This window comes from Prionailurus bengalensis, chromosome B1 (assembly GCF_016509475.1).
Source record: "Prionailurus bengalensis isolate Pbe53 chromosome B1, Fcat_Pben_1.1_paternal_pri, whole genome shotgun sequence".
NCBI classification, from domain to species: Eukaryota; Metazoa; Chordata; class Mammalia; order Carnivora; family Felidae; genus Prionailurus; species Prionailurus bengalensis.
Genome location: NC_057344.1, coordinates 176,067,558 through 176,092,858, shown reverse-complemented (window position 1 = coordinate 176,092,858; position 25,301 = coordinate 176,067,558). Strand labels below are relative to the sequence as shown.

Here is a 25,301-nt window from a genome sequence, read left to right as displayed (position 1 = left end):
GAGAATTCAGGCTTGGGGTTTATGGGGATTTCTGGCCCAGGAATCTTGCAGTAGAGTTGACTTGAAGTAATATTCTCTGTTCACTTATAAATCAACACAGATCTCATTGATTTTTAATGGTGCCTATTTTCTCTCTGATTCTGGAAATTAATCCAAGCTCTGTTGGCTCTTTGTTGTCACAAAAATGATGCAGCTTGAAGCTGAGGCTGCCCTTTTTCTGTATCTAAGAAACGAGACCCAAAGTGTCCCAACGTGAACTGTCTTCTTCCACTTGCGCATGCGGAGTCCCAGCCGTCTGAGTCAGCTGGCAGGACTTAGTGAGTGAGTAACGAGGGTATCAGAAAAAGGGAAAGAGAAGGGTGAAGAGATGAAGGAAGGAAAGTACTGGGCTTCTGAAGCAGAAACCACAGTGTCCACCCTGGAACAATCTCTCTAGGAGACAGTAAAAAACTGGAAGTGTCCCACCCAAACTAAAGATGCCAATGATTTTCCTGTAATATTTAGGACAGCAGCTGTGTTTACCTAGTGCCATAAACAGGAGTGAGTTGCTATGCTTCTCACAGGCAGTGGTACCGAGGGTAAGAGTTCTTGAGGTTAGCCAGCCTGTGTGCAAATTCCTCCATGTAAGGAATGGGGAAGAACTCATTTTCACTCAAGGGAAATGAATCAGGCACGATGCCAGGTTTGTTTCTGCTTTGCCTTTCCTAGAGACCTATGCTCGGATCTGTGGCCTCACTGGATTTTTCTCCATCTAAGGGGAGCAAGATTCTCAGGAAAAAAATGACACCTCATCCTTTCATTAGAGCCTGGTGTGAATCTCAAAAAGGCATACAATCAGATAATGCCTGCCTGGAGGGTTCTCCACCCCACCCATCTACCCCACCCACCTCCAGTTACCTCCTACTGTACTTTCATATCTCACCTTGATGATCATGTTTAGAAAAGTGTTCCCCATCTTTTCTGATTATGTCAGTTCTTATCTTACTCTTTTGTGGACATGGCCATAGATACAGTCTTTATTCATTTAATTGTTTGATGGATGTCAGTTTCTCTGACTACTGTCCCATGAGAACAGGTCTTGTCCTGTTAGTGGGCACCATTCAATTCCCAGCACCTAGTGTGGTACCTGACAGCTAGAAGTATTTGTTGGAAGAATGAAGACAAAAAATTGGGAAAGATTAAAATTATTTAAAATTTTAAAAGTATTAAAAATATTTAAAATTTTAATTAATGGATCCAGACATCTGCCCTTTGAGAAATGTTAAAAATTTTATATTTATTTATATAGAATACATATAATTCTTTTGAGTGAGGTCATGCACCATTTACTTTACTTCTACGAAAAACTAAGATAGGTGATCCCCTTGCTTTTTACATCAGCCTTTGGCATTCTTCTGAACATAAGCTAGAGTATGCCTTCATTCTCCAGGTTAGAGCTGTTGATTCAGACTTAAACTTTCCACTACATGTCACCTAAACCCAGAATCCAGAGAATGCTGGGAAATAAACAGAAAATTTTATATAATGACACTCTAGCATGACCTGTAACATCTACTAATGCCCTAAAGAGGTTTGTGTGTGTCAAAGTGGCCCTGAATGCCCTTTAGCCCAGAGAAGTGACTTTCCCATAAATGTGTAGGATGTTGGGATAACCACCCTTTTATTCATTCAATGGAAATTCCTTACACTTGTGTGCATTATATTCTACTAGGGAGAGACAGAGAAGCAAATAAGGAAATAAAATGTGCAGTGTGGTGGGAGGAAAAGTGCCTTATAGAAGAATAAAGGAAGGAAAGGATATCAAGAGTCTCACAGAGAGTGGCAGAATTGCAATTTTCAATAGACTCATGAAGGAAGCCATCTTTGAGAAAGTGACGTTTGGACAGAGACTTGAAGAAGGTGAGAAAGGAAGCCATAATCCTATAGCAGGGGAGTCTGTCCCAGGCAGAGGGAGTACAAGTGCTACTTAGCAGCGGCAGATGTGTACCTGACATGTGTGAGGAACAGCAAGAAGGCTGAAATGGGTGGTAGACAGGGTGTAAGAGCACAGTTGTAGGAGAGGAGATGAGTACTGATCATTCCTTGAAGGCAACGAGTTTGACTTTCATTCTAAGTGAAATGGGCAGCCATCTTGTTAACAGAAGAGTCACATGATCTGAGTTAGATCATAGAATAGATTTTCAAACAGTTATAATCTCAGAGGCAAAGGAAGGATTGGGGAGACGAGTTAATGAGCCATTAAGCAAGGAATGATGGTGGCTTAGGGGTAGAGGTGGTAGAGACGTGTTAGAATACAGAAATGCCCTGAACCAATGGTTCTTTTAGATTCATTTGGTTCCCCATTTTGCTACCTTTCACTTATCACTTACTCATCTGATGTTTCTAAGCAAAAGCATATATCTCTACATTTTTACTTTCTATGTCATCTTTGAAAAATATTCCAATTCCCCTCATTGAGAAGAAACGATATCTCTATGAGGTATGCCTAGTAGCTCGTAAAATATAAATAAGTTTTGTATTTCTTCATATGACAAATATTTATTGAACAGCTACTGTTCCAAGTTCTTCTAGGAACTGTATACATAATATGCTGAGGAGAAAGAGGTTCTCAAAAGGTCAGCTAATGGTTGATTTCATAATTTTGGAATGCAGTAAATGGATTTTGTTTTTACTTCTCCTCTAAATATGCCAATGTGGGAGGAAAAAAAAAGTAGAATAGTGCAACTTCGGGGTGCCTGGGTGGCTTAGTCAGTTAAGTGTCCAACCCTTGATCTCTGCTCACATCATGATCTCATGTTTTGTGAATTTGAGCCCCGTGTTGGGCTGCTCCACTGACAGCATGGATCCTGCTTGGGTTTCTATTTCTCTCTGCCCCTCACCTGCTATGCGCTCTCTGTCTCTGTCTCTGTCTCTCTCTCTCTCAAAATAAATAAAGTTAAAAAAAAGAAGAATAGTGCAATTTCTTTGTGCTGCTTGTCCCCCCCTGCCCCCCACCCGCTGTGACAGGGGTATTCAAAATATAGTGCTATGTCTTGGCAACAATGAAATTCCAACTTAAAAAAATGTAAGGTTTCTATTTATAACACTAAAATCATGCTATTTATTACTCTAAATCCTCAACTTTCATCTTCATTTCATATTTACATTACAGATCTTTAGTTTAAAAAATTAACTGGCAGTGAGAGGCAGATAAATTTAAGATCTAAATTGAATCAATGTAGCTCTGCTTCACCTTCAGTCTTTATATCCTGCATATAAATACTCTTCATGAATAATTGTGTACACGGCAGGGACTATCTTTCAAAGGACAGAAGGAGAGATTTATTAAGTTGTATTCTATTGGGACCAAAGTAGCAACTCCAGTAGCACGGAGAAGTTTGCCAGGTGTTACTCTAGTGATCTAAAAATTCTAATTTATCTAATTTACTAGATGACATTTTGGTGACTTCAAAAATTTATCTTTTTTTTTTTTTTTTTTTTTTACCAGCAGGAAACATTCAAGAAGGCAAGCCATGGCTTGTCATTCCTTTCCTAGGACATCCTAGGGATCATTCTATTCAAGTAGCCAGGTTGTCTCTTAAATACAAACTTTTGCAGAGACATACTCTAGCACCTTTCCTAACCTGGAGTTATTCAAATTCTAGATTTAACTGTGTGCTTTAGAGATTCACCAAAATGACCTCTAGCAGTCCAACATGGAGAAAAATATTGGTGTCATCTACATCCCTTATTGAACTCTGATTTCATTGGGAAAGTTTTCTCAAAGTGGGAAAGCTTTTCACGAGAAAGAGCTCTGGGTCGTCAATGTTCAGGCTTCTAGGTATAGGAGGAAGCTGCAACTTAGATATAAAAGCTTCACATTGATACATTTGAAAAAAATGTGTTTTTTTGTTTTTTTGTTTTTACCATACAAATTCAAAAACAGTTGAAGGGTCCTGCTTCTTTCTTATCATTTGCTATTATTACTATCATTTGCTGAGCACTTATTATGTGCTACGCCTTGTGCCAGTCATTTTATCCATGTTATTTCTTTTTGTTCTCAGAACAATCCCAGAAGGTAAGTTTTATTTCTCTTGGTTTAAAGATAAGAAAGTTAAGCCTCCAATAAGTTCAGAGATGGGAAAGAACCAGATAAATATTACAGTGTAGATAAGTAGCTGGGGCTGGCCCCAGCTGGATCTGGATCTCAACATTTGAAACACTCTTATCTTGACTGCTACAATGTAGCTTACATTTAAATTTTGCTAAGGGTAATGCGACATGTCTTAGGGAAAATGGCATCGCTATTGGAATGGCAAGGTAAAACTGTCATGGTAAAACCCGATGAGTGAAAGGTTATCTTCCCTAGAGCTCTTGTATTTTCAGTGAGCAGTTGAGAAGATATACCCTTATTTTGGGGAATTAATCAGGTTTCAATAAAAATTTCAGTAACATGAATCTAGTAGCTATTTCATTTTGAAGTTTAGCTAGAACACCTCTATTTTTCTTTCCATTTATTTATTTTTAGAGAGAGGGAGTGAGCACAAGTGGTGGAGGGGCAGAGAGAGAGAGAGAGAGAGAGAGGAAGAGAGAGAACCCCAAGCAGGATCCTCACTGTCAGTGTGGACCCAACGCAGGGCTCGATCTCATGAACTTAAACTGTGAAATCATGACCTGAGCTGAAATCAAGACTTGGACTCTAAAGCCACTGAACCACTCAGGTGCCCCTAGAACATCTCTATTTCTGTGATCCTGGACATGTTTTGTAGCTGCACTGTCCATAAGGTGCATATGTTGCTATGAAATAAATATTTGAAATGTGGCTAGAGTGACTGAGGAGTTAATTTCCAATTTATTTAATTTTAATTAGTTTCACCGTTAATTTTAAAAGCCACATGCTGCTAGTGGCTACCACATATCTAGAATGCCTATTGTGAGGTCATGATAGGGTACAATATGCTATGAATAGTTAGAGGAGAGACAAAAGACAATTATTGAAAGATAAATGTAATTTTCTAACCATAGAAAGAACGGAATATTTTCAATACTTTTTTGTTAGAGTAAAATGGAATGGAAAGAGAAAATTGAAGATTATTAGGTCTAGAAGCAGCCAGACAACACCTGGTCCAATTACAGATAAGAAATCTTTGGGGTACCTGGGTGGCTTAGTCAGTTAAACATCCGACTCTTGATTTTGGTTCAGGTCATATCTCATAGGTTCTTGAGTTTCAGCCCTGTGTCGAGCTCTGCTGACAGCACAGAGCCTGCTTGGGATTCTGTCTCCCCCTCTCTCTCTGCCCCTTCCCCACTCAGGCTCTCTCTCAAAAATAAATAAACACATAAAAAAAAAAAAGAAGTCTTTTTAGTAATCTACAGTTTCAGTCTATTGCTGCTAATATTTTGGCAAGGGTCAGTGATACCAAAAAAGCTTAAATTGTATTAAAAATGGAATAATAGGATTTTAAAAATTTAAATAAGGCAAAGTGGTATATCTTAGTAGTAACAAATGCATTTCACTTCTTTTTAGGCAATGGAAAGGATTATGGAAAAGATTACAAGCTTATTTTTCATTTACAAAGAAAACCCAGGCTGGAACTCCAAATCAAAGAGGTGGATGAATTTGGAAACTATAGCTGCCCTCATTATAAGGGCACCATTGTAGTTTATAAAGTACCTAAAGAAAAGATAGTCCACAACTTGGATCAATCTCCTATACTGGATGAAAACCTTTGTCAGTTGCCAGTTTGCAAATTGCCATTGAAGTTGCCAAAGGTAAGTTATTTTACTTCTCTAATTACCATATTTTGTTAACTCTTTGTGATTCTCCACCACAATCTATACTTCAGGCACATGGATACACAAGGTGAAAAGGCAAGGCAGGAATAAAGTTGATAAGGAAGGAGTGGTCATATAATTTTAGAGTGGTGGAATACAGATCAGGATTTTCACTTCCTTTCATATCAACTTTCTTTAAAAAAATTTTTTTAACATTTATTTATTTTTTGAGAGACAGAGAGAGACAGAGTACCAGCAGGGGAAGGGCAGAGAGAGAGGGAGACCCAGAATTCGAAGCAGGCTCCAGGCTCTGAGCTGTCAGTACAGAGCCTGATGTGGGACTGGACCCATGAACTGTGAGATCATGACCTGAGCCAAAGTCAGATGCTTAACTGACTGAGCCACCCAGGTGCTCCAGGATCTACCCAGGTGCACCTCAACTTTCTAATAGCAACAATTCAAGTTGATCCGGTCTTGACAACATGTTCTTAATGATTATAGAAATAATGTCATTCATTTTCTGTAACTGCATAAGAATAACTGGGAAAGAACTTATGAAAACACAGATAAAAAATATAAAATAACTCATTAATCATTTGTTTATGTTGATTTTATAGAAATTATAATATTTGGTTATGGAGTCAAACAAAATATATAATAATAAAATATAGATATAAATAATATAATAAAACATATTATTACTTACTCCATAAAGTTAATTTCACCCATTTAAAAAACATTTTTTTATGTGGCTAACTAGAACATTTCAAATTACTTGTCTGTGTGAAACCATATTTTTATGGCACAGTATTGCTCTAAATGATTTACAATCCAGCAAAGTATGTAAAATCTGTACAGTTGACCCTTGAACAACTTCGAGGTTAAGGGCACCAACCCCTGCATAATCAAAAATCTGAGTATAACTTTGACTCTCCCAAAACTTAACTATTATTCGCCAATAGTTGATTAAAAGCCTTACTGATGACATAAACAGTTGATTGACCCATATTGTATATTACATGTTTAATATACTGCATTCTTACAATAAATGAGAAAATAACATTATTAAGAAAATCATAACGGATATATCCAAATACTATATTTTAGTAGGTGGGAAATAGCTCCCTCTTATATACAAATCAGCAGAAGAAGGTGCAGTTTAATATTTTTACCCTATTATCAACTTTTAAAATAAAACTGAGACAGAAGGGAGCCTGTTTAAGATTATCCAGATTGGAACGAATTTTGTGACTTGAATATGCTAGAAAACGGGAGTTAGACCCTCTAATGAGAGTTGTAAAGCGTAGTTGTGGGCCATGTCCCAGACTATTCAAATAATTTACTTTTCTGTTTAGAGTCATATCAGTGATTGAGACCAAAGTCTGGGAGGGGGGTGGGGCACGACGTGGGGGTGTGGGATTAAATAGCCAAGGTGCTATTTCAAACCTGACAACTTCATTCTGTTGTCTATTTCCAGTTGTGTTAATCCTAAAGCTGCTGTAAGAATCTGTTTTCCATTTCATAGTAATTTTCACTCTTTCTAGATGTTATTTTCTCAGCATTTTTCAGAAATCTGCTCCTTGATAGAAAATTATCTTTCTGTAGATATAACTCTATTTTAACTTAATTTCACTAATATTCATGTTTGGAAGAAAAGTAAAATTGCTGTAAAGGACAAGTCAACTAGTATTTGTGGTTTAAACCTTTGTAGCTTTATTTTATTATATCTTATTTTTTTCCCTTTGGCAAAAAAAGAAAATCATAAGGAAAATGCATTTGCAGTAATGTGATGTATTTATAAATAAAAATCAGTGTATAAGTTGACCCAAGCATTTCAAACCTGTGTTCTTCAAGGGTCAGCTGTATATAAAATCACCTTGTAAGATAGTAAATGATTAAACTAATGGGAAAAACGGTGTACTAATAGTTGTTCAGAGGAGGAAAATAGCTTTTCTGGAAGCTGGTACCAATAGGAAATTCATGGTGGTTATGGCATGTTATCTGAGCTTTGTAAGTTGGTAGAAATTTAGCCGATGGAAACGAAGAAAAAATATGTTATGATGATGGAATGGAATGAGTTGGACTTTCGGTGGTAGGCGTAGCTTAGCATGAATTCATAATTCATGTAATAACCATTATAATAATTCATAATGTCCCAAAAGTCTTTCAAGTGCTTTACATGCCCTATATTACTAAATTCACAAATGAGGCTTTACCACTGTTCTCATTTTATAGGAAACTGAGGCACAGAAATTTTAGTCAACTAGCCCCTGGTCCCGTAGCTAAGGAAGTGTCTGAGCTAGGATTCAAACCCACAACATCTGCTTCCCACATGTGCAACCACCGTCTGCTCTTGTCTCTTGAGCAGATAAAACTAGGATTTACATAACTTCCAGGATATAAGATGGATTTTAGGACTTCCATGTTCACCCCTGAAGTTGTACAATAATTTTATGTGTATTATGCCTTAGTATAAAGGTGATATTAAAATTAAAAACTGATATGGCATGAATTCTGGTCAGTCACATTGAAAGTAGCCATGTCAACAGAGGTGCTGGGTTATAGAGACATTAACTCTTTACTTGCTGGTTTGGGCGAGATTCTGGGGTTCCTCGGAGGCATTTGCAGGGTAGCAGAGTCTACTAAACCATTTATACTTAAAATTATATTTAAGAACAGTGTATCTATATAGGTGTGTACCCACCATCAGTTTTTCCTCTGTGCATTTTCACTTCAATCTTAGGGCCTTTGTACTTGTTCACTATGCTTAGGGCTCTCTTCCCTCAGTCGAGTAGCTGGTTCTTTATCATTCAGGCTCAGCTCATAAATCACCTCCTATAATTATCCCCCCCCCATCTCCTTATCTAAAGCCACTCTTTAACCCATTAGCCCTTTAAAACTTACTTCATAACACTTACTATTAATTGAAAGTAATAGAGTCATGTATTTGTTCATGAACTTTCCATTTGCCTTTGCTCCTTGAGAAAGCAAGCTCCGCGAGTGAAAGACCTTGTCTCCTTGTTCTGGCTATACCGTCGGTGACTAGAACAGTGCCTGGCACATCACAGGAACTTTAAATATTTGTGACTGGATCAAAGAGGAAAGGTCTGTACCATTTGTTAGGTTCTAAAAATTAGAATTAAAATTAGATTTTAAGAACTATGGACTTAATACTCCAATTCTCTTGTCCAGTGGTTCACAGCCTCATTTATAAACACTTAGCTGGTGAGCCAAGGAGTTGATTTGGATCAACACGAAGATTTGGGAGCAGAGGAAGAGAGGAAGGGGACGCTGGGGGCCTTCTCCAGGTAGCTCCACTTAACACATTACCTCCTAAGGTCACTATGTTGTTCAGCTGCTATAGGGAGATCGGTGGGAGACAAATAAGGAGGCTTAGAATTTTCTGGCAGGAGGTGGTGAAGGCCTCACTGTGATAGTGGCAAACAATGGAAAGAAAGCCCCTTATGTAAGAGAGGACAGACTTGAAGTCCAAAATGTGATACAAATTCAGCTCTCAGTTTTCGGTATTTTCTCTGATTTCATGAATCAACTGGCCAAATTAGCCAAACCATACAATTTAGGGTTTTATATGGATTTTGCTCAGTAAAAGTCTGTGTGAGTGATTGTCCAGGTCTTTTGCACAAGTTCTTCCTCTGCCTTGATTCTGCTTGCCTGAACAAATCCTAGTGGTCATCCTTTACAGCTCTGTTGAGGTGTGACTTCTCCCAGGAAGCCTTCCTTGATTTCCCCTTTCATATTGACTTTGATGTGCTTGGTTTCCACACCTGTACTTCCCCTACTGCTGCAGTTACCATATTGTATTATCATCACTTGTTTCTCAGTAGATATATATTTCTCGGTCTTTTTGTTTGTTTTTGCCCTCCTAAAGTGCCTCTCTAGATATCTTTTCCTCTAATCAACCCTCCCCACTAAATTTTAATATCACAGATACAGAGTATGCATATTTGTATTTTATAAACTAAAAGTGTAAAACATTTTCATCTTGCCCAAGAGCTAATTTTCTTTCAATTTGCATTGCCAGTGTCAGGCATACAGTACATGCCTGATAAATATTTGTGAATAACTAGAGGGATGAGACGATTTCTTCAAATCTTAAGACTGCCCAGTTTTGACACTGTGAATCTTGAAACTATATGGACATTTAAAAAGGATGTTTATTTATTTATTTTGAGAGAGGGAAAGAGAGCAGGGGAGGGGCAGAGGGAGAGGTATAGAGAGAGAATCCCAAGTAGGCTCCATGCTCAGTGAGAGCCTGTTGCTGGGCTTGATTGCACAACCTCAAGATCACGACCTGAGTCGAAATCAAGAGTCTGGCCCTCAACAGACTGAGCCACCCAGGCGTCCCTGGCTTGCTTAAACATAGTACATTTTACTCCACTGATCTTCATATATGAATCTACTGCTCATAGCCTTTGGTCCTTCCTTTTTCTTCCAGATGGGTTTGTATAGGGCTATCCAGATTCACCCTTTTGGTCCTTTTACATGCTTAAATCTTTACTAGAAGTTTCTTGGGTTCAGAAAAAATCTGTGGCTATACAAGCTTTTCTCTCTTTTCAAAGTAATATACCCAAATGGGAATTGAAACCAGACCTTTAGTCTGTGAGGACAGATTTCTTCCAAAAAGTTCATAATTAAAAAAAAAAAATTGACCTCAGCTTCACAGTAGTAGAATATCCTCTTTTTCAGGAAATGAAAATATCCCTATTATATGGAGCTTGGCATTAATGAACACTACATTATGCTCACATTTGTACATGTAGCATAAATTACATGAAGGCATTTGTCAAAATTAAAAGTGCTTTTCACACAGAAGATAAGCAGCAACTATTTAGATGTATGTATATAAACATACACATTCCCATACACATAATTATAATCTGTGATCTTAATGTACTGCCTGATTCCCAAAGATGTGAAAACATAGGACCCATTACTTCATGCTTGTGAAGGACTCTGTCTCCTCCTTTAGCCTCCAAATTCCATTCATGCATATATTAATTCATTCAACAAACACTTTTGTATCCCATGGACCAGACATACAACAGTGTTCCTTTAGGTACGGTCTCTTCCTCTTACCTCCCCACAGATTATTGTCAACCCAGAGGGCAGAATGAGCCTCTAAACCATCAGTCAGATCATTTTCTGACTTTGCTCCAAACCTTGCAAAGGCTCCTGGTTTCACTCAGAGTAAAAGACTGTGTCTGAACTTGACTCCCATTGATGCTAAGACCTTCTCTCCCCCACTCTTCACTTGTTCAACTCTCGCCACAACACCCTCTTGATGTTCTTGGAACTTGCCACACATGCTTCTGCCTCAGGTCCTTATGTTAGTGGTTCCCTGGCCTGGAATGTCCTTCCATCCATCAGATACCTACGTGGCCAACACCCTCACCTCCTTCAGTTCTTCGATCAAATTTCACTTTCTCTCTGAGGCTTACTCTGATTCTATTTCTTATTGCAATGTACTCCTACCCACACAAACCAACAATCCTGGTCCTCTTTAACTTGCTCTGTAGTTTTGCTTTCCTCTAAAGCATCGATACCTCCTAACATTTATTTCCTTGTTGATTATGTTTATCATAGGAACACTATTACTTCACCACTAGAATGTGAGCTTCTTGAGGGCAAGGACCTTTATCTGTTGTCCATTGCCTCACCACAGGGCCCTAGAATAGTGCCTGGCATAGGTTAGGTGCTCAGATACATTGGTTGAATTAACTTTCAAACAGAGCTTGTATTTTCAATACCCAAAGTGTGAAGAGCAAAGTGAGAAGTGCCGAGAAGGAAAATGAATTAGCATCAGAGGGTTGGCAGAATTTGTAATGTATGCTTACAGATGTGATAGCCAGCACAGGCTTCAGTGTGGACCCCTTCTGGGCCGAAGAGTAACAGTGACAGGAAGCTCATCTGCCTGCGTGGCCAAGAGAGCACCACAGTGAGGGAAACAACATGTTCCCAGACTGCCATGGGCATGAGATTTTAACCAAGGACTCTGTGGCAAATGCTCATGGGAGGATCAGAGAGAGGTGATTAGGTTTGAGAGATAAAGAGGATCTTCATGATAATTCCATTTCAATCTAATCTTCTGAAAATGGTCACATAATCAATACATGTGAAAATGTATGAAGGAAAAGAGTAAGGATTGGTCTCTACATCTTTCCTAAGTTGTGCTTCAAACTTTCTTCTTTTACAAAATATTCAAGGAAACTCAGTTCACACTATGTCTATGTGTGCTTTGGCAGAAACAGGGCAATTTCAAAAAACTGTCAAAGATTCTTTTTTAGGTGGAAGGAAGTGGTGTGTGCGTATGTACTTCTGAAATCACGTCACAAAGGTAACTGTGCCATTTGGTTATTTGTGCTAGGTTGAGTTGTGACTGCCTTTCATTCTTGTTTGTCTGCTGGGAGGCTTTGCTTTGAAGGAGAGGGGGGGCTCCGGGTCTGGTGGCTGTTTTCTGTGGGAGGCTGTCAGGGCCGTAGTTTTCTAGTCATATCTACCCTACATATTTACGTAAGCCATCTGTTGACCCAAGTTTTGCCTAGTCTGAACTTCCTCTTTAAAAAAAAAAAAAACTGAACTCATGACATGTGATTTCTAGTAAATAATGATACTGCTTCAACACTTGCTTTCTCACCACATGAAGTAACTTGCGTTGTCAAAGAGAGGAAGCAGGCAGAGGCAGGTGCACCATTTACCTCATTAGAAGTGATATACTTCACCTTCTCACCACTTCGGATTGCCATCTCCCTGTCCTTTCAGGAATGACATGTTTTTCAGTGATTTTTTTCTAGGCATATGAGACACTAAGAGATGATCTCAACTACAAAACTGTGAAGACCCCAAGCTATTGAACATCTTTACACTCACAGCCTCTTCAATTCTACTTAGGCTTTTAGTTGTAATAATTTACAAAGTTGGATTAAGGCTCAAGAATGGAATGGGACTTAATAGTCCATTGCCAGCTATGAATAAAGCAGATTTTTTTTAAAAGTTTGTTTATTTTGAGAGAGAGAGAACAGTATGAGTGGGGAAAAGAAGAGAGAGAGGGAGAGAGAGAATTCCAAGCAGGCTCTGCACTGTCAGCACAGAGCCCAAGATGGGACTCAAATTCATGAACCATGAAATCATAACATGAGCAGAAATCAAGAGTCAGACACTTAACTGACTGAGCCACCCAGGAGCCCTGAAGAAAGCAGATTTTGAAAGGTGTCTGCTTTTAAAATAAAACTGTGCAAGAGGAATCAGAGTTTGTTGGCTTTTGCATGTGAGTGTTTGGGCGGGGGGGGTGTAGTGGAGCGGAGACATTGTAAACCTAATGGTGATTTTGGAATTTTCTGTAACTTAGTTTCATGCTTTCTATATTATAGTTAATTATAATAACATTTATGTTGCTTTATGCACCACCCCTGTCAATTATGGAAAGAAGTCATTAAAATCTTGGTAAGGAGAGATATCACATCAATTTTCTTTCTTAACCTGTGAAACGTTTACAAAGCCCTCTCTTTCCAGTGTTGTAATTCTGGCTCTCCTTGGCTCTTTGCTGACATGCCCTCTGTGACTGCAGTCTTACCTTCCTCTGAGCCATCAGAATGGCCTTCAAAGACAGTCTTGACTATGTCACTGAAAAATCCAGTTTATATTGTACATGAGATGTTTGAGGGTGAAAATGATCAAAACTGGTTTAGTTAGAAACAGGATCCTTTTCTGGAAGCAGCTTTGCCCACCAACTTAATCAGAAGAGCACCTTTCCCTTCTCTTGCCCTTCTCCTTCCTATTCATCTACCCCTTCCCTTTTCTTTGTCCTCTTCCCTCTCCTCCTCTTCTCCCTTACTCTTCTCTATCTTCCCCTTTCTCTTTATCTGTCCATCTTGACCCTTCCTCCTCATTCTTCCTCCCTCATGGTCTGTTCATACAAGGAAAGGTCTTCTGTGCTCAGCAGGCAGTATAATTAAACCAGGAATTGTGCCCTACAATTCTTGTGCCCAAGAATTGTTTTATAAAGCAAACTCATATATTCTTGTCTCTCTGGGAAAATTTAACAAAAAAAGTAATTGATGTGTTTGCACTTATTCTCCTAAAATAATGTTTACTAAGTAAAAGATGATGTTCATTAATTCAAACAATTTCTAGCTCATGAACTCCAACCATAATGTTTTTGTGTAGAAATGTCAGTCAACATGTCAAATACTAATTAAATACCAACTATATATGAGATACTATGTAGGGCCTAAAAGATAATAGTAATATTGGTCAAAGTCCTAGCATTAGGAAATTACAGTCCAGTTCAGGAAATAAAACACAAACACTTTAAACATTATAAAACAATGCAAGAGATAGATAATAATAGAATACAACAATCTAGTAATATCACAGGACAGAAACTGGTGATTAACTGCAAATGAATGGTGGAGACGTTAAGTGCCAGGACATTTCAGAGAAGGGAGTGATTTCTGTGGCCGAGGTAACCTGGGACACTTCACAGAGCAAGACAGATGTAGAGAATGTTTAGGTCCTGGAAAGGACAGAGAAAAAAGCAGCAAGTTCCACACAAGAAGGATAGCTTGAGCTGAAACTTTGAAGTGGCAAAGCAGATGATGTGTTTTATGAAAGGACAATGTGTAGATCTGTGTGGTTTGAGTGGAAGATTTGGAAAAATCACATTGGAAATAAATTGGGGAAAGATTATGGAGGGCTTTGAATGCCTTGATAAGTCAATCAAATGTCTCCGTGAAATTTTTACACAATTTGTCAAAATTTGTCAAAAGAATGTGATTGGTTTCATGATACAAAAGACATGTGTGAAGTAGAGATTCAAACCAGAAATCCTTAGCGTATAAGCAAACAAAAATATCCCTTGGCCACTGAGGATGGAGACTAGGTATCTTATTAATTTATAACTAAGCCAATCTTTTATCCTATAAATAATTGGAAAATGTTAACCAGGAGGGTGACATGATCAAATTTCATTAGCATATCATTGTGACAGGGTATAAGAACAACTATGAAAGAGACGAGTTTAGCAACAGTAAAATAAAGGGCTAACGAAATAGTCCATGGGAGAGATGGCCTGATATTAAGACCATGGTGGTTAAGGATGGCAGGCAGAGAACAGAGTCAGAGAGCAAGGATTTGGGACCAACTGGACTTGGTCGTAGAGTGAATTTGTGTGGGGATTGGGAGGTAGCAGGACATTAGGAGCCAGAGAAAGTTGTGTGTGGGGGGGTGCTTCCTAGGGTGCCTCCTAGGACACCAGTTTGAGTGATGGTCCTGTGATACAACATAGAGTTTCACTGACTTTAGTTTGGAATTGCGTTCAAACTTGCATTTCATTTCCGTTCCCCCTAATATTGCCCTAAACAATAGATGGTTGTTACTTCCTTTTTGAAGGCTTACCACCAGCTCCCTTTACTGCCCTACATCACACCCTGGCAGGGTGGTTTTCTCAAAGACAAATGTGGTTTTATCAGTCTTATACATAGCATATAAAGCCCTTCACAAATCACCACAACTTACCCTTCAACCACTTCATATTACATTTACTCAAGTGACATTTTTTGCTCCAATGCCACTTAAAGTCTCATTTCTTTTACACATTATGGTCTTAACTACCTCAGAGGCTCTTCCCACAGCTGCCCTTGGGACAGCACTGACTCCACATTTAGCTCTACAATCATCTCTTCAGAAGAGCACAATTAGGTAGTGGGCCTCCTCGGGGCTGGAGGCATAACTCGCTTAATTTTGTAAACCCATCTGGTATGCATTCAATAATGTTTTGTCCAACTATAAGTGAACGCATTTATTAAATAAATGAATGCTGGGGAAATTGATAAGACAAATGAAGGAGCCTTAACGGCTGACTAAAGCTTTACCTGTTTCCTTTCCCAGCTAACAGTTAACATTTAGCAAAAGCCTGTCATGCCCTCAAAGGAATGACTAATATGGGGATTTTACAGCTGTGGTCAGACCTGGAAGATGTTTGTGGCTATCCAGGTCTTTCCTGGTAACATTCGTATCACTCTTTCTGATAGAAAGTCTACTCCTATCTATAACCCCCCCCCCCAAAAAAAAAAGAAAAGAAAAGAAAAAGAAAGAAAGAACAGAAAAGAAAAGAAAAAGAGAAAAAGCAAAACAAAAAATCATCAGGAAGTTAGAAAACAAATTTGAAATTGGATATTAGAATCTAATTCTAGAATCTTGAAATCAGAACACACTAGAGAAAAATAATGCTCAGAGTTGAACAGGCACTTTGACAGGTCTTGAGGATTGACCAAAGCTCTCTGGGATTGTAATTTAAAAGTGGAATAATAGAGAGAGGAGGTAGAACTTCATAAAAGTGTTAACAGTGCTGTGTATCTTTGACTTGTTCGGCTGCTTTTAAAATGAATAGTGTCTCCCACGTAGCTGCATTTATAGATCAAAGGCGTCTGCTTTTCCCAGAATTGCTTGGAATAGTGGGCAAAGTTTTAAGCATATTAAGAGTAGTTACCATTTACCCAGTGTTTGCTATGTTCCAGGCATATTTGAAGTGCTCTGTATATTTTGTGTCACTGAAACCTCACCGTAGTTAGGGTACAGGTACCGCTTTGCCTATTGGTAGATACAAAAAATGAACACGGAAACATTAATTTCTAAATTATATTTATCCATTCCAGACTGATTTTGACAACTTTTCTTTATTGACTCAATGTATATACTACATATATCTTCTGAATTATCCAGAACCTTTCTCGGCCTATCTGTAGCCATCTCTGAAAGCCTCTTCCTTCTATCTGTCCAAGATCCTTAAATCAGTTGGGGTTTCCTGAATTTGTCTTTCTGGTGACCAGGGTCCTGAAGCTGTCTCCTTTTGTGACTGACTCCTTCAAAGGCTGAGAGATATTTAATCTCTTCCTCTTGACAAAGCCACAATCAAATTAAAGCCTTAAAAAGAGCCATTTTCCAAGGAGCAATTGAAAAAAAAAATAATGAAAATAAAACATAAGCTTGGCAACAAGCAAAATATGCACGGTTTTAAGACTAAGAAAGACCTGAGCTTAAACAAAGGTACGGATTCGGGTTTCTTCTGGGATTGGTAGTGGTCTGATTTCATTCTGAAGAAACTTAATTTCTAGATTTATCTCTAAGTTAGACCACTCTTGGTCAGCTCTTCTTGTTCTGATTTCGGTTCTTTCTCTCTCTTTCTCTCTTTCACTTTAATCTTACTTCTCTATGGGTTTATGCTGGTCTTCAGATTCCTCTACATAAAGGCACTTCCTTTTATTGTTTGGGCCAAGCACTCTGCCTAAGCTTTCAGGAAGTTCTACACTGACTGTGCTGTTACAACAATATCACGATGAAAACAGCAAGAGGATATGTATTGGCTGATATTGGTGTCTTTTAATTTATTTATTTTAAAAGCCTGTGTAGAGAATATTTTGAGGGTATCTGAGTTATAAGTCATCATCAAAAAGCAAGTGGCGGGGATTTTCAAAAGCACACAAAAATAGAGAAAATAATAATGAATTTACATCGACCCATCATCTTCTGTCATTCTTGTTTCCTCTAATATCCCTGTTTTTTTTTTGTTTTTTGGTTTTTTGTGGGTTTTTTTGTTTGTTTGGATATTTTAAAGCAAATCACAGATACTATGTCACTTTACTTGTAAATAACCCTCTCTGTTTCCTAAGAGGTAAGGACTTTAAAAAAGACCACAATACCATTGCTACCCCCAACAATATTAGCAATTCTTACTTGATTTTCTCTTTTTATAATTTTCTCTTTTTATAGTTAATTTGTTCAAAAACAAGGTTCAAGAAATGTCCACACATTGCATTTGTCTGTGTCTCTGCCACAATTGGTTGAATTTTCAGCGTAGCTCGTGTGCTTGATTTCAAGCTACCCTCCCAGCATACTTTGCGGGTAGGAACCATCGTGTCTGTCTCAGAGAGTGTAGTAAGCGAATTTCAATGACTTGCCTCAACTTGCACGACCTCACAGGGCCAGAGGCTGTGTCAGGACCCACTTCAAAGTCATTCCTGTTTCATGTAGTCCCATGTCCCTTTTCCCCTGAGCAAGCCAGATCCTTGCTTACATTACATCTGCCACTTTTATTACGATGTCATGCTGCCTCTCATACCCTCTGCCCCTTCAGGGTGTTTGGCAATTCCAGACTTTTCAAAGAGCCAGACTGGCTGTACCTTTTGTTGAAACTGAGTTTTGGAATAGAGCAGCCATAGACTATGATGGTGGTTTCCTTTGCTATTTGGAATTTTTCAGAAGCAGATTTTCTCTGTCAACTTGGTGTGAAATGCGCAGTCACTTCTGAACAGCTCAAAAAGGTCTTCTGTTTAACTCACGTGGTGACATCAGTTCACAGAACCTCCTTTCCAGAGCAGAGATCATCTCTGTCCTTTTAATATGATGAAGGCTCCAGCTTTCTCTGGCTTAGGTCGTGAGTTCACATTCCTTGCTTTTTGTTGATGATTTATAACTCAGATACCCTCCAAATATCCTCTACAGTTTTAAAAGAACAAAAATACGTTACATATACGTTTATAGCAAAAGATGGTTCCTAGCAAATAAAAGGGAGTGTTCAGTTATACTGCTTTTTTCTAAATTTTGGAATTGCAAGAACTTTTCTTTTTGAAGGACGATAACATACCAGCTTTAAATAAAATGGATTCACATGGTGAGGGAGTTATTCCTTTCCCTGATCTTCTGAGTAGATCTCAGGTTAGTGTTAGCATATTTTCACATCTCTCTAACACAAAATCTCCCCTGTTAACAAGCAGAGAATAATTCTTAGGCTCAGAAATCTTGGCTGGCAGCAGAATTCAACAATATTGTTTAATTGTATTTATTTTTAAGATTTTCATGTGGTTATTTAAGTGAAATGTTTTTTCCACTTATGATTCAAATATGGGTTCCTTTTAAAGCTGTATTTTGTAGGTTGGGTGCTTCGGTGGCTCAGTTAGTTAAGTGTCCAACTTCAGCTCAGGTCATGATCTCGCAGTTTGTGGGTTCAAGCCCCACAGTGGGCTCTGTGATGACAGCTCAGAGCCTGGAGCCTGCTTTGGATTCTGTGTCTCCCTCTCTCTCTGCCCCTTCTCTGCTTATACTTGCTCTCTCTCTCTCAAAAATAAGTAAATAAACGTTAAAAAAAAACTGTATTTTGTAGGTTAAAAGCAGTACTTCTAAAGAAAAAAATTAAGTAATGACAGCTATTATTTTGAGCACGTATTATATACAATGTCCTGCTTTAAGTTACCTGATAGAACCCAGTGTTTTCAGGGTGCCTGCCTGGCTCAGTCAGTAGAGTGTATGATTCTTCATCTTGGGGTTGTGAGTTTCAGCCCCATGATGACTTTAGAGATTACTTAAAATAAAGAAAAAAAAGAATTCAATGTTTCTGTCAATGACACTACGAAGCAGGTCCTATTATCATGTGGTAAGTGAGGAAAGCGAGGCACGAAGGAATACTTTCAGATCACAAGTTTAATAAGTAGTAGGGTTAGGAGCTGAGCAGAGCTCTTTCCCTTCACCTAATACTGGCTCCCAGTCGGAGCAGTAAAGTAGATATATGTAAATGGTGAGTGTAACACAAGAAGTACTAGAATCGTTCAGAGAACATCTTGCCTTACAACCTTCACGTTCCATACATGTTTTAACTTACAGGTTAAAAATAAATGACCTGTATTCTTACAAATGTTATTTTACATATGATATCCATCTCTTAGTGTGTACATTTTTGGTCAAACTATTTTACCTCTCTACACCTCAGTTTTCTCATTGTAAAGTACCTCATTGTAGTTGTACCTAACAACTACCTCACAAGGTTATGGATACAGTAGACTATACCAAGGTCATATGATATACTTTAAATGGCTGCGGTAATTACCGGTACATGATAAATAGCACAAAATAGTAGCTGATATCATTATCTGGAGGCAACATTATTTACTGTTTGGGTTAGGGCTTTAGACAGACCCAGGTTTTAAGACCATGTTACCCCAGAGAAGTGACATCTGTGAAAGGGGGATGACAGTTATTCAAACTCTTGTCATGCGTTTGGAATGAAATGATAATAGTTACCTGTTTAGCCCAATTCCTCTTACATTGCTTTGGATCTCTAGCATTCCTTTTCGGTTCTTTCTCAGAAATTCCATCTCTCTGCTTATATTCCCCATCTGTTCGTACATGCTGTTCACTTTTTCCATTAGAGCCCTTACCACATTACTCCAAGTTTTCTAAACTTTTTGGCTTGATAATTCTAACATCCTTGACGTATCTGGGTCTGGCTCTGACACTTTTGTTTCCTCAATTTGTGGTTTTGCCTTTTAGTAGATCTTATCATTTTTACTTGATAAGTGATCCTGATGTACTGGGTAAAAGGAACTACTTTAAATAGGCCTTGAGTAATGTGATAATAAGTGTGGGGTAGGGGAGCTGTTCAATAGTCTTATGATGAGGTCTCAGTGTTCAATGAGCCTGTACCTCTGTCTATGAACTTCACATGTGCCTCTTAGCCCACTTCCTAACTTCCCCAGCCTGTGGAACAGGATGGCTACAGGGCATTGGAGTTGAGTAGTTCCCTTCCCCCATGGAAAGTGTTAGAGGGACCAGGGAGGCAAACCATAAGAGACTCCAAAATACAAAGAACAAACTGAGGGGTGCTGGAGGGGTGTTGGGTGGAGGGATGGGCTAAATGCGTGATGGGCATTAAGGAGGGTACTTGTTGGGATGGGCGCTGGATGTTATATGTAATGATGAATCACTAAATTCTACTCCTGAAATGAAACTAAATAAAGAATTAAAATTTAAAATTAAAACAATAAACAGTTAAAAAAAAAAAGAAAGTTAGAGGGACCTAGATTTGGGTATTTCCCTTCTCTAGGGTCAGTTAGGCTCTAATAAAACCCCAGCAGATCAGGCTCTGGTTATACAGTTTCTACTAAGGATAGACATTGTTAAGAAGAACAGAACTCTCTGGTATGTTTCAAAGCGGTTCATTTCCCCCTATCCCTGCTGGAAGTAAGGGGGATTTTTCTTAGCTTTCACTATGAGAACCTGGCTGAGCTCCTGGAGGTAAAATTCACAAAAGTGTGTCAGTCTCCCTTGACTGGGTCCCTGTGAAGTTTTTGACTCTTAAATTTGTTCACATTAAGCCTCCAGCAATTTGTCAAGTAGAGTTCAGGCTTCCTTACCTGGCACTGATCTAGCGGCAGTTTCTACTGATGGGTTTTTCTCTGGTAAGTTGTAACATTCTGTACTCAGCTGTCAGTCTCCTCAGGTATGGGGACAGAGGTTCGTCCTGTGACCTCACTTGTCTGATGGATCTAAAAAGAGTTGTTGACTTTTTAGTTTGTTCAGCGTTTTTTATGTGTTAGGACAGAGTGGCAACTTCCAGCTTCTTACATGACTGATTGGAAACTGGAAGTTTAGCCCAGTTCTTTACACGAGTACATCCTTGCTCAACCCTGGTATTAGCTCCGATTTGATTTGTAATAATGTTGGACCCATAACTGCGGCACAAAGTTTTTTGCTAACGTTAATCTTTTGTACCAGATTACTTCTTTGATCAATATTCTAAGTTATTTACAAAGCAAAGCCATTAAGAACTTTATAGAAGTTGTACATTATAAAGGTTGAGAATATACAGTTTATTATTATGATGCAATAAAGGAACTCAAGTTAAGCAAATGGCAGTAATTACTTAGTTGCAGAGACCTCTATGCAAGATAAATACAGAGTAAGAGTAGGCAGTGAAAACCAGTACTTAGTTATATTATCTTAAAGGCTTCTGATTAAATCTGTGCTAAAGATACACAAAAACATTCTAATTATATATACTTCCTTGATCTATTAGTATTCACATACTTTCACTTGCATATCTTCTAACTACAAAATAAATGACCAATTTACCAGAAACGTCTGCAATATGTCTATGGGGGTGGGAAGGTTGTGGAGGTTAAGGCTGGATGGAGGAGTTGTTGCCCAAGATGTCATGATAATTAACCAGTGAAAGTCTCTTTATGCAAAAGTGTCTTAGAGTAAATAAAAAAATAATATCAGCATGGCATTTTTGTTTGTTTGCCATATTTCACTGACTCACATTGATCTGCGGTGCTCGCTGGCATCCACATGAGATGGAGCTTCAAATGTCAGAAAGTTTTCACATTACTTTACGTAAGAACTCGTTGTACCATAGGGACCCTCCCCCCACCCTCCAAACTAGCAGACAGGTAGAAATTAAAGAGAAAATCTCTACCTCTTATTATTTCTTTTTTTTTTCTACCTCTTATCATTTCTATATCTTCCCAATAACAATGGTATTATTGTGGGTGCCCTATCATTGGCACCCCAATTTAAATAGGATACAATTGCAAATAGGATATTGCTATAGGATTCAAAGATACCATCATATTATGTCACAGTTTCCACCTAGCACTTCAAAATATGTGTGAAATAGTGGGAAGGATCCATAGTTGTTCTGACTACCCCCCTTTTTAAAATTTCACATTAGGTTTTGTGGATTATTGTGGTGATCCCTGTAGGAATTTCCCTCCCAGTGTCCTTACTGAATGAACTTCCTAATTTGATGCAAGTTTGTCCTAGGCTGGGAAGTGGGTGCACAGTGGTGACTTAAGTTATCAAACAAATCAGTCCTAAAGCCAACCCAACCTGGCAGTTGTTTGCTCTGCATTGTCTGTCACTCTGCTTTTCATGCACACGTTTCTAGACTGAGGTTAACTTAGTGAACACGACCACCATCCTAAGCATCCTGAAACCACAATATAATGAGGGTTAATCCTGGCCAAGATTGAAACATTATGCTTCTTTCTAAGTCCTGTCAAAGACTAGATGGTCAGCAGTGGCTGAGCCCAGATTGGCTGTGAGACCACAGGGAAAGGGATGGTCTCCAGTGTTTTTATGTCATGGTAACACTCAGATCAAGGCTTGCTATACAAAAAGCTGTAACACTCAGATCAAGTGTTATAAGTATAGATCAAGTATATACAAAAAAAGCTATACTTACAGGATTAGTTTTAGTTAGAAATGGATTTTGGGGCAATCATCTCTGTATTGGAATTTTGGAGGTATATAAAGCCTCTCTGCCTCCAAAATGGGTCTCTAGTTCTGCCAAGAGAGGTCTGACAAAAACAAGTAACTTTTGTGTCCCACTATGTTCAAGGAACCCAGCCAAGCTATTCCATTTTATTTCAACTAAAGTTTATTATTTTATTTCACTTAAAATTCATTACAAACCTAAGAAATAGATAAGATAATGACAATAAATTTAAAGTTTAGGAAACTAAGGCATGGATTAACTCTCAGGAGCCAACAATTACAGAGGTTGTCCAGTCTTACCTGAGAGCTCGTGTGCTGGAGCAGCCTCGTATTAGGGAAAAAAGGCACCAGCTTTAGAGTTAATCACAGCTGGGTTCAGCCCTCCACTCACTCTCTCTGAGGTCTCAGCCATGAGACCTCAACCACTCTGGAGTCTTTGCTATCCTCACAGATCACAGAGGAAACCAGTAAGAGCTCCTTCATTTTCCTCACAGCGCTTTTGGAAAAGATAGATCAGATAATCAAGAAGAAAAGAATTTGTAAATAACTTTGAAGCAGACTCAATTCTGAGAGTTTCAGCCTTGCCTGATAAATGGGTACTGAGGGCTTACCAGCCCAGAAGATTGTTTATGTGAGTGTTGAGGTAATTTCTGGGTAAGAAATTGACCTTGTTCATTGGGTCTGAAGTAACGAAGTAAACGAGATATGACTTGATAGAATTCTATTTGCAGGGGTCAGGGTAAATTTGCTTAAAAACACACATACATCTTCATATAAGGTTGGCCCTTGAACAATATGGGAATTAGGGGTGCTGCCCCCTGCACAGTTGAGAATCCACGTGAAACTTTTTTTTTAAATGTTTGTGTATTTATTTTGAGCGAGAGATGAGAGAGAGAGAGAGAGAGCGAGAGAGAGAGAGAGAGAGCCCATGCAAGCAGGGGAGGGGCAGAGAGAGAGGGAGAGAGAGAGAGAGAGAGAGAGAGCCAAGCAGGTTCTATGCTATCAGCACAGATCCCAACATGGAGCTTGATCCCACAGAACTTTGAGATCATGACTTGAGCCAAAATCAAGAATCAGATGCTTAACCAACTGTGCCACCTAGGTGCCCCAAACTTAACTACTAATAGCCCACTGTTGATCAGAAGCCTTACTGATAATATAAACAGTAGATTAACACATATTTTGTATGCAATATATATTACATACTGTATTCTTACAATAAAGAGGGCTAGGGAAAGGCAAATGTTACTAAGAAAATACATTTTCTGAAGAGAAAATACATTTACTATGCTGTGCTATATTTATCGAAAAAGCCCACGTACAAATGGACCCATGCAATTCAAACCTGCATTGTTCAAGGGTCAACTGTATATTAATTATACAAATATATCTTATTAAATACATATAACTATATGTTAGATACTCTATGCTAAATACATAGCATATTGATATATATTTAAAGCATCAGATGTTATCAGAATAGAGTGCTGTAGCTATTAGTGAAATCTCTTCCTCAGTTCAGCCCCTTGAATCTTGGATTCAAGATTGTGTCCTAAAGGGAAAGATTTTAATTTAAAAACAGAAGACCTATTTTACTGACCTCTGTGACACATCAGGGCACAACCAACATCACTCTACTGTCATGTAACACGATGGGTAGGGAACCACTTTCTTCATCCTGTCACATTTTACCACACAACGTACGTACCAGGAGGGGTCAGGGTGGCCACTAGTGGAGAATTGCTTTGCTTAGGAGAAAACTAGGGAAAACCATGAGCTGCATGTGGAGCAAGCTGGGATCCGGCAGAACAATGGCAGGATAGCAGTAGAAAAAACCCATGGTCACCACTGATGTCCAACAATGTGTCCATATGATACCTATGGAGCACAAGTACAGTATGGGTAGAAGCCATCATGGCACACTACCTGGTAGGCCCAGGAAGGGAAACAGTTATGCCTATAAGAGGAACATGGATGGGCTACATTGCCTGACATTGTGGGGTTACTAGGACAACACTGTAGCTACCAAGAGAATAAAGCCTATGGAACTGCCAGAAATACTTAGAGTGGCCTGTGTCAGAAGCTAGAGTTTCTGGATGAGGAGATGGGCACCAGAGCTAGGTCATCTGTGTGAGACCTGCAAGGTAATTTATGAATTAGAAATTATTATTATTGCTGTCTTCTTATAGTGTTCTGTAGGTAAGAAACAATCAGAATTTCACTTTGGTCCTGATATGATATGAGAAATCTTCATCACTTTTTGGATAAAGGTAGTTCTTTCATTCTTCTGGGAATCCATTAGGATATATTTGGGGGACAAGTTGATAAGTGATGTAGGTCCTACTTGATAGTGTTTTTCTAAGTGCAGCCACCATACTTTAGTGTCAGAAACACCCAGTTCACTTGTTACAAATATGGCCTTATATGAGACAAACTGAATCAAGCTGTATACTTACTTCTTTTTGCCTTTTTCTTCAGAG

General features: G+C 38.6%; 1 protein-coding gene across 1 annotated transcript in view; it reads left to right on the top strand.

The window, feature by feature from the left end:
- DTHD1 (death domain containing 1) overlaps positions 1-25,301 on the top strand; it is a 64,508-nt gene that overhangs the window by 28,382 nt on the left and 10,825 nt on the right. Inside the window, exon 8 of the mRNA XM_043572809.1 lies at positions 5,507-5,751. Coding sequence (XP_043428744.1) covers positions 5,507-5,751 — 245 coding nt within the window. The remainder of the gene's footprint in view (positions 1-5,506; positions 5,752-25,301) is intronic.